The sequence below is a fragment of the Falco biarmicus genome, chromosome 10 (genome assembly GCF_023638135.1).
Source record: "Falco biarmicus isolate bFalBia1 chromosome 10, bFalBia1.pri, whole genome shotgun sequence".
Lineage (NCBI taxonomy): Eukaryota > Metazoa > Chordata > Aves > Falconiformes > Falconidae > Falco > Falco biarmicus.
In genome coordinates, this window is record NC_079297.1 from 30,942,770 (window position 1) to 30,958,483 (window position 15,714).

The window sequence follows — 15,714 nt, forward strand, 5'->3', positions numbered from 1 at the left end:
GCATTAACTGAGAAAATGGCCTAAGTTACATATAAAAACATGAAGAGAGAAGCATTTTATATTATATCACATAATCAAGATTTATTCCATTGTTGGTTTTCAACATTAGCATACCACCTATTACACCTTTTTTTCCCCTTTTTTTTTTTTTTTTTCTTTACAGATGATACTTTGGGATTGGGATTTGAAGCAATGGTACAAACCCTATTACCAGGTCAGTGTATTAAGAATCTAATTATTCTTTTGTGAAATGTGGTTGAATACAGAATTCACTGTACACTGTCAGATTTCAATTTTTTCATTGATAATTTAAGTAAGTTGTTCTAGTACATTCTAGTTCTGTGTAGCAGAGCCTTGATGTTTAGCAGTTCTGATCAAGATGACAGGGATCTGCTTTCTGTGGTGTATATGAGAACAGTCTCAAACCTCACTAAGATGGAAGTAGTTGTTTTGAAATATCCATTAGCATGAGGTCAGGGAGCAATTCCCCAGTCACCAAACTCAGGTCTGCCAGGTTCTCACCTTTTTTCTTGATTGCTTGTTTCTCCCCCTCTCGCATCAGTGGTGGCATCTAGTTTGCTATTGCTGTTCCTGTTCAGAGATTTATGCCAAGTAAAAACTAAACAATTTTTTGGCAGAATTGTTAGTATTTTTTTTTTCAGTAGAATCAGGATTGATAAAAGTAATGAGGCTGTGGAAATTGCAGCTCTGTAAGGGGCATATAACAGTTTGGCCACCAAAATTTCTGTTGGTATCATTGGAAGAGATAGAATATTAAGTTTAATTCTAAGACAAAATAACGAAAAACTGAGATAAAAAACGGCACCAGATTTTTATTTTAAATAGAGAAAAATAAACTGAAAGCTAATGTTGAATTCTGAAATATTTTTTGTGTGTGAAAAAAATCTGCAAGAATTGGTGTCTGAATATGTCTATGTGTATTTTTTCTTTAAAAGAAAAATAAATTGCATTGATTTCTTTCATTTATTTTGTAAATTTTCAACGGATAAGATGGTTATTTAAAACTTAGAATATTGTGAAATGTTTTGACATTTGCAACATTTTCATCTATTGTAGAATGCTGGCAGTGGAAATGGAATTGATCTTTCAGTACTAAATGAGGCTCGGAGCATGCTGACAGACCTCCTGACCGACCTGTCCCTTCCACCACAAGTGATTTCTTCCCTTCGAAGCATTCATAGCTTGATTGGTGCTTTCTCAGGCACGTGCAGGCCAAAGGCTAGTCCATTCACACCATTTCCTGGTTTCTTGCCCTGCCCTGAAATAGAGGATCCTGCTGAAAAAGGAGATCGGAAACTACTCAAGGTCAAATGACTTGAATTTTCATTCATGTGTGTGTTGCAATTTTTAAAAAAATTATCAAGGGAAATTTATCTGGAAAGAATGCTCCTGTATGGATAGTAGCTTCTTTACTTAAGTACCTGTGAACTATGTTTAAGGTCAAAAGAGAGCAGCTGTGAAAACACATTGAAATGTAGACAGCTACCAAAATGCAAATTCATGTGGTTGATGGGTAAAAGCACAGTTCTGGACTTTGAACACATGATTCCTCAAAATAAACACAAGATTAAAAAACCTAAAAGCAAATACAAAACAAAGATTTTTATGTTCTCATGATATGGCACAAACAGGGCTGTTCTTGATTTTCCCACATTTTTGATCTAGCAATTAATATCAGTGTGGCTTTTTCATTGACATTTTTTTCTAAAGAAATTGACTCTTATGAACATCAAACTAGCCATCAGATGCAAGCAAATCAGCTATATAAAAGAAAAAATATCTCTTCTTTCTGTGCAACACATCACATTATGGAACCAGTGTGTAAATATACCATTACTTCTCCATTATCTAGGGTAAATAAGTAAAGCAAGGATGTAGTTACTGTGTGGTGTGTTAAGGAATGTGGAGGAAAATCATCAAATACAGAAACTCAGATGCAGTGCAACAGAGCTAATACTTCTAGGGTTGCCCTGTACTGAGAGCTTGAGGCTTTTTTTTGCGGAGGCTGGTCTGGGACATTCCTGCCCTATGCTTCCTTCCATTTCCAGGCAGTGGGCAGCTTGGCCCAAACTGATCAGCTTGTTGGCTTGCTGTTTTGAAGCCAGATCAACTACTTCAAGCCAGATTCAGCCTGTGAAATGTCTGTTGGGAACCATTGTCAAGAGAAATACTTTGGAGGAAAAGCTCAGTGTTCACAGATTACTCTGTGGAAGATCCTGCAGGATCATTGTGGTATGAAATTCCTTGGAATATCACACGGATATCTGCATAAATCAGTTGAGTAGGGATCATAATCATTCCACATATGTTTTCATTTGTGGACTGCTAATGATTGGTATACTGATGTGAAAAAAAATAATTTATGTTAATGTGAAGATTTAACACAATCTTAAAAATTTCTATACAGCTAGTCAGAAATGAAAAATATTTGTTGCTGGAGACTGGTTATAAAGATTATGTGAGATTGAAAGATGTTTTTTAACAGCTATTCTCTTTTCCTCCTTACTAAAATTAGGTAGCTGTTCCTTTAAGCTTCAGGGGTTTTTCTGTATATTAATTTACCTTGTGGATAAAATAGTGCTTGTCACTGTAAGTCAATGAATGTTTGATTTCAGTATATGTTTAGGGGTAAGTCAAAAGATTTATGCCAATGTATGTTACTGTAAAAAAGAAAAAGATTTTCTTTCAAAAACCAGGTAAGTCAGCACAAACTCCAGATTATGATGCACCAAAGAAAATTATAAGAAAGTATGTCTTCAAAATGGGACCTTTCAGACTATATTAAAAGGTTCCTATTCTCTCTTTCCATAACTTGGAATGTAAAAGGTCTCCTCTATATTTCAGATTAATTGTTTCATTGCTGAGGATTATGTACGTACCTATTTCTCTTCCCTGTCTGGCTTCTGAAGTGCATTTGGTGACAATTTTTTCTCACTTCTGATGGGGAACTGCCTGTTCTTTTCAGTAGGAAAAAAAAATAAATGAAAAGACAGAAACAGAAATGGGGCTTCAGACCTTGGTGATAGCAATAACTGGTTATCCAATACCAACTCTTCATTCTGAGTTTCTTGATAGTCAACAGCTTGGAAAGCGTAAACTGCCCAGTTGGTGCTATTCACTGCTCAGTCTCTTTAAATTCCTAAAAAAGAAAAAGGAAATCTTAGTTAGACAAAAAACTTCTCAGGGCTGCTCTGCAATAAAAGGACTTCCCACTTTCATTGTGACAGAACTGTCCCCAGATTTCCTAGTGTATGGCAGTAGACTGTCTGCCAGACTGATGGATTTCTAGTACTGTCAACAGTCATGATTTCACACTTTTCAGTCAAGTTTTCACACTTTGGGCAAGTAAAAGTTGTCTAGGCAAGTACTTGAGTATCCGCATCCCTTGTGTCCTGGCATTGTTATTGCTGGTAACTGAAAGTCTTTTCATAATAACTTTGATTTCTGCTACAGTCTAAATTTTTTTTCCAGAGCAACTTTTCCCCTTTATATAGTGATTGTCAGTGACTTTGCTAGCGTAGAATGATCTGGAGTTCCTTAGTCCTTCACTATCCACGTGTTGTTTATTCTCTGCTTCTTTATCTAGTAGGGGAAAGTTCTGGAGATTTGTCATATCCCCAGTGTTCCCATTCTTAGAGAAGCCAGGAAGAAGAAAAAGTTTGTGCAGGTGCTGGTGCCTTCTTTCTGTATTATGCTAAAGTGCACACTTGTTTCGGGGAGTGGACCTTTCTCCACTGGTGTTGGGGATTTTCAGTGGTGCTCCCTGTGTTGTCGAAAGCACACAGGTGAGATTGATGTGGTCCATTGGCAAAGAAGTCCATTCTAGCCTGAGAGAACTGGACTACCGCTGTATGATAGCACACAGAATATGCTCCTCCAGTTTCCTTTCTGGTAGGACTGGATCAAGGACTGCTGCATGTTTCTGTGGGCAATATGGTGGTCTTATTCTGCCTGTCCAGCTCCACCTTTCTAGCTGTGACTACAGCTTTGCAGCAAAGGAAATAGAGTCAGGGTACATCCCATATCAAGGACTCAAAACAGTCTGATTTTTCAGGGTAAGAGGCTGTACTCTTTGATGTTACCACTCCTTTCTTTTTTTTTTTTTAACATACGGAACAGCTGTGTGAGTTACGTATGACCTTTGACCACCTGATGAAGCTTAGAATTGTAAAGTCATTATTTCTGCTGGACTTTTGTGGTGGTGATGTCCAGGGGTCAGCTATCGTCACATAACCCTGCATACCTTACTCAATACTGCAAATATTGCTTTGGATTTTTTGTTTTAAACACTTTTTCCTGGTATCCTTTTTACTTTGTAAGGTTTGATTACATGCATCTATATTATGCAGAAGACTCTTTCCCCCCCACCCCCCCACCCTCCACTGAATGGCCAAATCTACGGATGAGTTAACAAGTGGATTGTAGACTGAATGCAGTCGGAGAGAGTTTTGCTGGTTTGGGTTGGTTTTTTTTTTTTTAATTGGTTTAAAATACAGTGTATAGCTTATCGGTGCAATGGATGCAGATATGCCAGAGATGGCTTTGCAGTTTCAGTTCAGTGATCTTTCTATTAATTAGGTTCTACTAGTTGCTATCTAAACATGGCTATACTTTTCTGGGGTTATTTCAGTAAGGCAGAGCTAATAAGCCCCAAGTTATTGCCATACAGGACTGTTTGGGTGCTGCTGCCCTGCTTTGCACAGGGCTTTATGTTCAAGTACAATGGTGATTCCCAGTGTTTGGGCTGTGGGTGTACCTAAACCAACACAGCTTCCAGGTGGGGAGGGTGAAGTGACTGGGAAGCTTCCCAGGTGCTGTGGGCCTGGTATGGAAGGAGAGAGGGAGTCTTGATGGACCAGAACTGACCCTATGCATTGTGCATCACCCTTTCCACAGGTTCCACAGTTCTACACCATCAATATTTAGCATCTCAGTTACTAAAAACTCAGGCTGTCCTGGGAACTGCACAGCTGACTGTGTAGTTATATGATTGGGGTGTGTAGAAAAAGAATCTATAATCCTACAGCAACTCACTAGTGCTATAAGGTCTCAGTTTTTAAAAGCTCTGAAGAATAATTGTTGGATCACATGGATTTCAAGTAACTACATATTTTAATGTGGGGAAAGGAAAAAAAGATATGAACAATAATTATTCCCAGTAAGCAAATTAACTCAATTGCATCTTTTTTGTTTTCTTAAGAAATAAGAATGGGTGTGAGATACGATACTTAATGTTTTGCTATAAAAAATTAACAATAAATAGTCTTCACAAACTATAAGTAAAATTTTAATGTCTGCTTTTAATTATATAGATTTTAACCATGGTTCAATTACTCAACAGGGATTAAATAGCAGGAATAGCCTGCCGACGCCACAGCTGAGACGAACTCCAGGAGTTTCTGGCATTCCACCTTTAGAATCAACATCTCCTAGGTGGGAACGGAGTAACAGCAAGAGATCTCATCAGGAGTATAACACATCAAGGTAAGCACTTAACCACATTTTAAGGGCAATAATAAATGTAGCCTTTCTAAAATGTGCATGTCTGTAATGTTGAAACTTGGCAGTGGAAGAATTTAATGTAAAATCTTGTGAATTGAGTCTCCAAATTCTGCCAGCATAAACTGGAAAATGTTTCAAGTTAATTATATACTATACTTTGTAACTCTGTTTGATCTCAGGCAGAAATCAGGTCATTGTGAGGTTGAATGGCATGCTCTGTCATAAGTAGGCCTGCATATCAGTTTTAGTAGGAAATGAGAAAAAAAGTCCAACATACAGGATTGCGAAACAAAGTAGTTTAACCTCTAAACCTTTACTGACTTCCTTCTTTTCCTTTTTACTTAAAATATGTATCACTTTCCAACTGCTGCATCCACCCAAATTTGTTTTCTAATTAAAAAGATCGTATAGCTTTCTTGCATTAGGTAGCCCCTGTTGTGTGTATTGCAGTATTTATTATTCCTATGGTCATCGAGCAAGCAGTAAGGTAGACTAAGAAAGAAATCTCTTCTCGTTAGTCAATATGGTGCCAATAAAGCTTTTATTTCTGGAATTAATGTTACAGTTTTAATTAGGATTAAAGTAAATATACATTTTTTTTCTTTTTTGTTTAATGTTGAGTGAAACTTCACACATATAGTTTTATTTAAATGTGTAAATGTATATGGCTTTGCTCGATACTTTGTAAGTAAAGTACAACAGATGTTTGAAATTGTGTTGTAGCTAAAGTCTGTGAAAATGTGTGTGGGTTTGCTTTTTTTTTGCCTTCTGGTTTTTTTTGTACTTGGTATCTCTTAAGACTAATGGTTTTACATAGGTCATACGGAAAATATAATAGACGCATTTTTAAAAAAGCAGATATGAGTTATGCTGATAACTGATAGTTACTAGTAGTGGATGAAAGTTTATATATACATGTCCAAGAATTTATTTATCAATATTATATTTAATTTTAAAGTAAACCATTTAATAATTTGGCCCTTGTCAGTGGCTTCTTCCCCTTGAATAAAATAGGCTCTTCATGTTTTTACATATTAAAACTTAATTGTGGTTTGTGTATAAAATGTAATTGAAGATGCTGGTAGTAGCAGTAGTAGTAGTTTAAAGATTGTATTTTCATGCTGATTTGTTTATCAGTGTTGGAAAGAATCTCCCCAGTTATATCGACGAGAAATAACCAGAGACCAGAGAAATTGCATTAAACTTAGAAACCATGGGACTTCAGTTTGAGGCTCAGCTCTTCTGGTGCGGACGTGGTGTATGTTTACAGAGGGTTTCCTTACAGCTCTTACTCGCCAAAGAAACCTACTCAAACTCACCCGATTAAAAGCAGCAGTACGGAAAACACCCTCGCACATACTTTATCATTTTAAATTATCTCTTCACCCTGATGACTAGCACTTCTAGTTAGTCATGTTCCCCTGCCCTGCTCCTGTCCACCCCCATGCAGCCCTAGGAGATGTGTTCACTTTTTCGTGGTTTGTGCCCTGCCCTTCAGAGTTCTTGCCAATTCTTACACTGTACCTGTCTCCTTGCATCTTCCAGTGATGGTTCTTAGCAAGTTCCCTTTAACTTCTGACACGTAATCATCTCAAAATCACCCATGGGTGCTTACTTTACTGATAAGGTTAGATAAAGTAGCTGAACTGGCACAGGTGTTCCTGCTGCCAAAAGAGGCAGTCCTGTATTCCTAGAGCACTTTGTGCTGTTGGCTCTGGCTCTTGAGTCAGCCCCTTAAAATGTCAGAAAAATAACAGCAATAAAAAGACATTTTTTCCTGCCCTGGGGAGCTGATTCAGCCTAATGAAAGACCCAATGAATGTTAGAAGAGAATGAAGGAGGAGCAGGCTAACAGCAAAAAAGGGAGGGTGGAACAGTAAACTGTTCACTGGGAGTAAAGCTTATCAAAACCCAAAATATTTCTTTGCACACAGTGACTGCTTTCTCAACTCAGCTGGAATTCAGTTGAAAGATATCACATAGTGGTACAATAAATTAATATTACTAGAAAATTTGATTTAATGTTTCAAATTTTTTTCTATCCATCCAGTGGCCAAAAGCAACTTGAGTCAGCTGCTGTTTCATTTGCATGCAGATTCTTGATTTGGTTTGTCATTCAAACACTAGTTCAAGACAAACCGACCATGCTTAATATATAGTCTTCCTGTATTAAATACTGTTGCAGCATTTTTGTGTGCTTTAAAAGAATACATGTAAGCTGTGGTAGCTAAACAGTGTAGAAATAGTGAAAAGTTCAATCTATCCTGGTTCTTTTTAAAGTTGTCTAACATGTCAGTTCGGAAGAACAAATATGTGTTTATTCTTTAATTTTTTATATTTATATATTTAAACAAATTATGAGAGATCAAGTATTATTTCTGTATTTGACTTGTTTGAAATCAGCTTAAACAAGCTTAGATCTGTTGGGATAAATACGTTTTTCCCACATTGAAATGAAATAATTAGTTTACATGAACTATTTTCACTTTAAAGTACGTCTATACAGCTATTTTTAATTGCATATCGCATTTTTGTACGAAAGGAAATAGGTAATTGGAATTCTTGGAGTGCAATTTCGTGCATAGAACAGCAGATGGCGGAATTGAATTGACTCTAACAAGTCAGCTACTGAAGTACAGTATGACTTTATGTCAAAAAGTGTGACTTCATGTCAAAGCTTCGTTTTGGGATGATAAATAGAATAATTAATTAACTATGAAAAACTGATTTGAGAAACAATCCATGGCTGTGTAAGGTCGTCATGGTATTTCCAAAGTAACCAGTCTTTTAAATGTTCTCAGATCTGTTAGAAAAGAGCTTGCTTTGTTAAAATGTTCAAGAAAAGTAAATACCATGTTAGAAAATAAAACCTATGGGATGTAGTCTGAATATGCTTATTGTGTCATTTTAGAACTGCATAAATTTTTCTGTTGCTTTCACCCACTATCTATCATTTTTTATTCCATATAATTGACATATATTGTCTAGCTGATCTTGAATTCAACTTCTTTATAGTACTCTCTTTTTTTTGAATGGTGGTGGACCTGTAACAGCAGTCTGGCTATTTTGTAAGCATTTTATCTAATAAAAATGGAAGACAAGGTAGGAAATAAAAAAAATAAATCTGTTTTATTTTCAGCCAAGGATCTCATCCAAATGCGTCTTTTGGTGCAAACTTGATGACAATACCAAAACAAAGATCATCTTCTATGACATTGACTCATCATATAGGTTCCAGACGAGCAGGTAAGATGATGCAATTTTTATAGCTTAGTGGCAGGATGTCGAGGTACTAGTTAGTACATCATGTATTATAATTGGGTTTTTTTTCATGCAAATGTAGTACTAAAATAATATCAGCACGTTGCATATATTTAAAAAAACATTTTATTTTTAATCTGCTTCTAAGAATACTCAGAGTTACAGTTAATATCGTTTGTACAAATCTCAGCTATTCACCTAATGCTATGTAGCTGCAAAATGATACCATGTTCGCTATCGTTAATACCTGTTGAAAATTGCAATGTTCATATACATGAATAAGGGACATTTTTTTAGTAATTATACTTTTGTAATAGAACAGTGTCATTTAGAAACTCCTAAATACCTGATGGCCATCTGAGATTAATATTTAAATAAATCTTGGAAGGAATTGGAGCAGATTTTACTCTAACACTGCCAGTGTAATAAGCTAGTAGATACTGTAACAGCAGTGCTGAAATAAAGTGTGTATTGGTATTTCGGAGGTTATAACTGGTCTGGTTGCCCATATTAAGTGAAAACTGAAAAACTACTTCTTTTGACGTTTCTGCCTATCCATTTTAGCACGATTTAAGAATAACAACCTAATACCTTTGTTTTATAAAAGTTTAAATATGCAGGTTGTATTAAATCTGTAAATCTGGAGTAGATCTAGGTACTCTATGTGTGTTTAACAGTGTGAACTATACACCATGTTTTGGAAACTTGCACGTGCTTTACAATTTATAAAGGTTCTTGTCATTAAATTTCAGTCTTTCTAAGCAGTAATGTTTTTATTGTAATCTGAACCCCATGTAATGTTTCTTTTGCAAGGTGCTTCTCCTGGCCTGAGTCCTGTGGGTTCACCTAGTCATGGATCTGTCTCCAGTGGGGCTTTCAGCAGCTGGTCACCTGTAGAATTTCCTGATACTGCTGATTTTCTTACAAAGCCAAGCATTAATATACATAAGCCTCCAGGATACACACATAGTTCTCCAGATTTTCAGCAGCAAGTTAAAACACCTGTAGTTTATACATGTAGCAGGTACTGTAGATTCTGTTACATTTTTATTAACTTCATATGCATTGAAAAAAATACAATTAAAATGAAAAAATATAACAAGACTTACACATCTACTGGTATTGAATAAAATGCATATGATCTCATAATAATTTGTAACTATATTATCCAGGGGAGACTAAGGAATGCTGTATGTATGCCATTGATTTGAAATGGCTCATCCTTGAAAGCAGCAGTTGTAGAGTAACAATATTTTACATATTTTTAGAAAAGGAGTACTTCCTACTTGGGAATTGATTTCTGTATTTCAGAATACTTTCTAAATAATTAGCTCTGCTTTACTGGTTTGTTGAGGTGAGTCCAGGGGAAGTGATGGTTGATTATTTTGTAAGTACAGACTACTAAACCTGTGTGTGCCAAATTTATGAGAAAATACTAAGGTCACTTAGTAAAGGAACCTTTGAAAGCATGCCTTTTTAAGAAAATTAATTTGCAGATATTTTCAGTACAACATAGCAGTAGCAAAAGAAGAAAATTACTGAATGTTGTAAATATTTTTCATGTATTCTGTAAGCTGTGGACGTCAGATACTCAAGCCTGTTTCAACACCAGAACCAGAATTTGCAGAATATAAAGACAGAAAATCAGGTGGGATTTCAAAATAGACAAATATTCAGTATCAGCTTGCTTTTTTTTAAAGCCAATTAAATTATAATTTTAATATTTCTGCATAAGATTTTTCCTATACTCTAAGTAACTCATATGCATATATTTTATTTTAGTTTGTGACTTAGGATAATCAAGACAATTTAAAATATTGCCTGCTTCAGAATAAGGATCTTATAATAGGCTCCCACTCATACCTTTATAGTTCTGTACTCCATATATCAAACAAGTTCTCTGCCATCTCGGCTAAACTAATCACTGAACCAATTTTTGCAAGTAAGAAGTTATGCTTCTAGCTTTTCTCAATCTTTAAATAGATTTTTGTCTAATAAATTTTGTCCTTTACAACTTTTTTGTGATTAAATTCTTAAATAAAAATGGTTTAGAAACAAGCTATTACTTGTATTCTTGTGAAGAATTTGTATTATCAGTTCAAGAACTATTAGGCAGTAGTATTTTACAAATAAATTATTGATATAGCATTTATGTATATATTTTCTTTAAGGTGAAATTGGAAGTGCTAGTGTTTCAAAAGAATCTCTCCACCATACAGAGAAGAATAAAGATGAAAGGAAGGAAATGACCGATCAAACACAAAATAATCTGCTTGTAAGCGTGAAATTGAAAAAATAATTGCAATAACTTTTATCAATAGAGTATTTATTTTTAATTTCTAACGTTCTGTAAAGAGCTCTTTGCATTGCTAAAAATTGTAATTTCTGAAAGGAAATGATGCACCACTGGAATTAAGATTTTCATTTAACAATTGTGTATTTCCAGCTTGCATAAATTTCATTAGCAAATGACAAGAAAGATGGTGATTGTATTAGCTTTTTGTTGATCAAAATTAATTTTTATAGATTTAATGTTGATAGTATGCTCAAACGCTGATTGACTAGTATTTTTTTCCTGAAAATTTTTGAAAGACGTGGCAGTTTCATTTGTAAGTCTCACTGAGTGTTCATACAGTGCAGTAATATTGGCAGTGCAGGGACACAAGTGGTTTAAGCTTTACTAACATTCTGGGTTTATATATCAATTTTTTTAAAGCTTGTTCAATTAATGAACTGTTAAAGCTCAGTAAATGTTTTGTTAGCCTGTGCGTATTTTTGTTTTGCTTTATCAACTCCTCTTGTTTTAAAAGAAATAAGAATGAAAATTTAGCACTGTCTCAGAAAGCCCTGGAATCTGCTGCCCCAAAAAATGAAAAGTCAAGCCCTTAACTGTGATATTTGTACTATTGATTCATGATTTTATCATAGCCATAGTCACAGCAGCATTCAATAAGTTCAATAATGATTAATTGTTTTCATGGCTTTTTATGCCAATGCAACTAACAAATTAGTTTTCATTGGTTTAGAGATGATAAAGTATCTTACTCTCATACAGATGGAGCAGGCTCCTACATTAGCAACAATGTTATTAGACCATGATTCACTAATGGAGAAGATGAAAAATTGGAATTTCCAAATTTTTGACCTTGTACAAGAAATGGGAGACCACTCTGGAAGGATTCTTAGCCAGGTTTGTTGTCTTATATTATTATATGAGGGAGGGTGTGTAAAGCTGTCGTGCTTATGTTTTATTTAAACGATGAATAAGTTTTGCAGTCAACTTACATGCGAATGCTAACTCAAAAAGTAGAAATATAATTTCTCATGTACTCCATCTCTATGTAAACCATAAAAAGTGACTTATCTATAGTCCACTTGCTCCAAATTTTCTGAATTTTATTCTCAATGTAAAAATAGGTTGGATTCACACCTACTAGGTTTTGCAGTAATATGCCATTTCCTATGAAAAATTGTCTCCTGCTTTCAAAATTACTACCTTGTTTGTCAACCTTTCTTTTTTCTTTATTTCAGTAAAATATTTCTGCCAGCGCTACACCGGTGGGGGAAGAGAAGTGATCTTTTAGGCAGTCTTTTGATCCTACAAACAAAGGGATTTTTTTTCCCATGCTGCTTTCTGCATGTAGTACTCCTTTTATCTGTTTCTGACTTGTTACTAAGCTCTTTCATGCAGTTTCATGTTATGCTGAAGCCAATCTACTGGCAGGTGCAGAAGTGTGATCCTGTTTGCTCTTCCCCAGCCTCTCCCATTCATCAATGTCATCTGGAAACTTCTGTCTCTTTCTTTATAGTGGATTTAGCAATCATGGAGCCATAGTATGAGCTGGATTTGCTGGATCCTGATCACAAAATGTTTTTATTGCCAGTATCTTAGTTTCCTACCGTGGAGTAGAATGCATGTTACTCTTGCTCAATGGTAATGTTAGGAACCATCAGCTGAAGGGAAGGAAACAGGTTAGAAGCACTTGGGTGCAGCTGGAACCATAAGCCTGCACCTATACTGGAGACAGGAAAAAACCAATGGGGATTATTTAATTTTTGTCATTAGACACTGTCTTTTCTTTCACAGTATGCAACATTCTGGGTATTCTTCTAAGTCTTCAATTAGTCTTGTTTGATCAAATATTTTCAGGTCTTTTGTCACCTCGGTTAGTGACAACAGTTAATGTACAGATTAGAATACCACAATCTATTTTGAGTGGTATTTTTACTGTAGTATACTAGTACTCTGATCTTCATTAACTTGCATTTCATTTTGTGCAATCTAGGGGATAGTTCAAACCTTGAAGTATCTAAGCGTGCAGGTTTCTACTTTACTAGATTTTCGGTATCAGTTCTTACTGATATTGTATGTATGGGTACTACTTGTCCTTCTCCTCCTCCCACACCAGTCCTTTTGTCTGCTGTGCTGTAAGCATCTGATAGCTATCTTACTTAAAAGCCAATTAAAAATTGTATTTTGCCATCATCAGTTGTAAGGTTCTCAGATTGGGTATGTGTAAGGAGAATGGTTGGGGCAGGTGGGAGGAGGAATGTCCCCTCATTTTGTTCTCAGGTTCCTTTGAGCATCTCCCACACTTCAGAATGTATTCTTTCCCTCTAGTGTCTGGGAAAGAAGTGACAAAAATGATTAGCCGTGACTTATTTTGAAAAGCTTTCTTAATATTTGCAGTCTCGGGTGGGGATTAGGTCTTTGGAGTCGCTAAGTTCTACTTGTAAACCATAACATATTGCACAGTATATACATGTGGGGGGTGTTGTGAGTACACTTTAAAAACACTTTCATTTACCAGCTAGCTTTGTTAAAAATATGCTGCATAAGTGATAATGTATAAAAGAAATAGGATTTCTGTGCCAACGTCTCAAAAATAAATACCATGTTGTTTGGTTTTTTTTAATATTAATGGTTCTGCTAGTATTGATAAGAAATTTGAATTTTTGAATAATAAATAAGAATATAGATTTCTTCTTTTTAGGTGACTAATGGAATAAAACATGAGTTTTTAACATTATGAAAAATTTTAGGAATATTATACAAAAAATGAATTGTGTATAGAATTTTTCAGTAAAGAAATAAAAGCTTTTATTATTATATCTTTGAAAGGATGATAATCCATATTTTATGCAAAAAAAAAAATTAAACATATCTCTATGACAATAGCTTTCAGGTAATCTTTAAAGGATTTTCAGTAATTTCCATCTGTATCAGAAAGCAAAATTTTAAAAACAGGAATATTTTTGAAGTTGAAAAAGCAGAGTATGCCAAGATATATTTCTTAGAATAATATTCACTTTAATATGTATTTAGGTAACTTATACCTTGTTTCAAGACACTGGTTTGTTTGAAATTTTCAAAATCCCAACTCAAGAATTCATGAATTACTTCTGTGCACTAGAAAATGGCTACCGAGATATTCCCTGTAAGTACTACCCAATTATGTATGTTTTATGTTAGTGTGTCTCCTTTAGTGTGTGCGTTAGTTTACTGTTTAATACAGAGGTAGACAATGTCTAAATCTAGTATATTCTTAATACATTTTTCAGAATTCAGAACTGATTTAGTGAATTACAGCAAAAAATTGCTGGATACCAAAAATGAATTGTTTATATGTAGGTTGAATATAATCTTTAAGAATTTGAATGGGTAGTTGAATCAAACATACTGAAGTCAATAGGAGAATATTTATTGGTATAATGGAAACCTGATTTCTGCCCATTATAGAGTAATAAGAAAATACAGGATTTTGACAGTAATTATTTATCTTGCTGTTTTGGGCAGCCAGATCTATTGGAAAACAAAACCAAATCCAGCCCCCCACTCCACCCCGCCATGCCACAGATGTTTGCACCAAGCCAGGTCCTTCTCAGGTATCATATCGGAAGCAATGCTAGTGGCTCACCATCACTGATTTAAAAGGCTGCTTAATCCCTTCCTGACTCTCAGGAAGGATGAAGTGTGCTTAGAGGATGTTTAATGTTTATTTAACTTGTTTCTTAAAAACGTTTGGTGGTATAGCCTCTACTATCTAAATAAATTGATTTTTTCTTTATATTTAACAAAAATCTTCCTTATAATAAATTTATTGCATTAAATTTCTTTTTTTCTTGTTGATTTTGAGTATATTTCAGATATTTTTTATTATATTTGATAATTTTCAGATCACAATCGTATACATGCCACAGATGTTCTTCATGCCGTATGGTATCTGACAACACGGCCCATTCCTGGATTTCAGCAAAGTCATAATGAGCATATAATGGAAAGTGATATGGGTATGTATTCACATAAGTTATTTTTTTTTCTTTTGCTGTAAGAATATTTTAATGAAACTACAGTAAGTAAAACAAATTACTCTGGAAGAAAATATCTAATTCTTATCACTTTTAAAAAAAATTATTTTAATGTAAGGCAATAGAATGATCAGTGTTAGTATACAACATTCAGATTTTTAGAAAAATTAGATGAGTAATGGTTAGTTTGTTAGGCAAGAATACAGCCTAATATATTTTAATATTATAAAATTATAAATTTTAATGTATTACATAAATTTTCTGTGCTGGATGAAACCTCTGTATACTGCTACAGTCAGCATATTTTCAACATTTGAAATACATTAGACTAATATTTCTTAACTTTATTAGGAAATTAAATAGGGCAGAGAAAAAATACCAAAGTCAAAGTATTTAACTTAATGGAAGTTCTTCTTAATGGTTTTAGTGTAAAAACGAGTATTTTAGAGTTCTGCAGTAGATATCACATGCAGACATTCAGGCATTGAAGTGACTACTCTAAGAATAACTGCAGAGGAGCATCCCTGAAAGAGAAATAAAGACTTCAAATTCAAATTTTTTATGACATTAGTTATAATGAAGCTTGCTTTTGCGTTGTCTATGACTTCATGGAATTAACTT

General features: G+C 34.6%; 1 protein-coding gene across 1 annotated transcript in view; it reads left to right on the plus strand.

The window, feature by feature from the left end:
• PDE3B (phosphodiesterase 3B) overlaps positions 1-15,714 on the plus strand; it is an 87,212-nt gene that overhangs the window by 63,522 nt on the left and 7,976 nt on the right. Inside the window, exons 2-11 of the mRNA XM_056354287.1 lie at positions 164-214; positions 1,078-1,326; positions 5,363-5,505; positions 8,663-8,769; positions 9,598-9,808; positions 10,359-10,432; positions 10,956-11,059; positions 11,840-11,974; positions 14,111-14,222; positions 14,962-15,075. Coding sequence (XP_056210262.1) covers positions 164-214; positions 1,078-1,326; positions 5,363-5,505; positions 8,663-8,769; positions 9,598-9,808; positions 10,359-10,432; positions 10,956-11,059; positions 11,840-11,974; positions 14,111-14,222; positions 14,962-15,075 — 1,300 coding nt within the window. The remainder of the gene's footprint in view (positions 1-163; positions 215-1,077; positions 1,327-5,362; positions 5,506-8,662; positions 8,770-9,597; positions 9,809-10,358; positions 10,433-10,955; positions 11,060-11,839; positions 11,975-14,110; positions 14,223-14,961; positions 15,076-15,714) is intronic.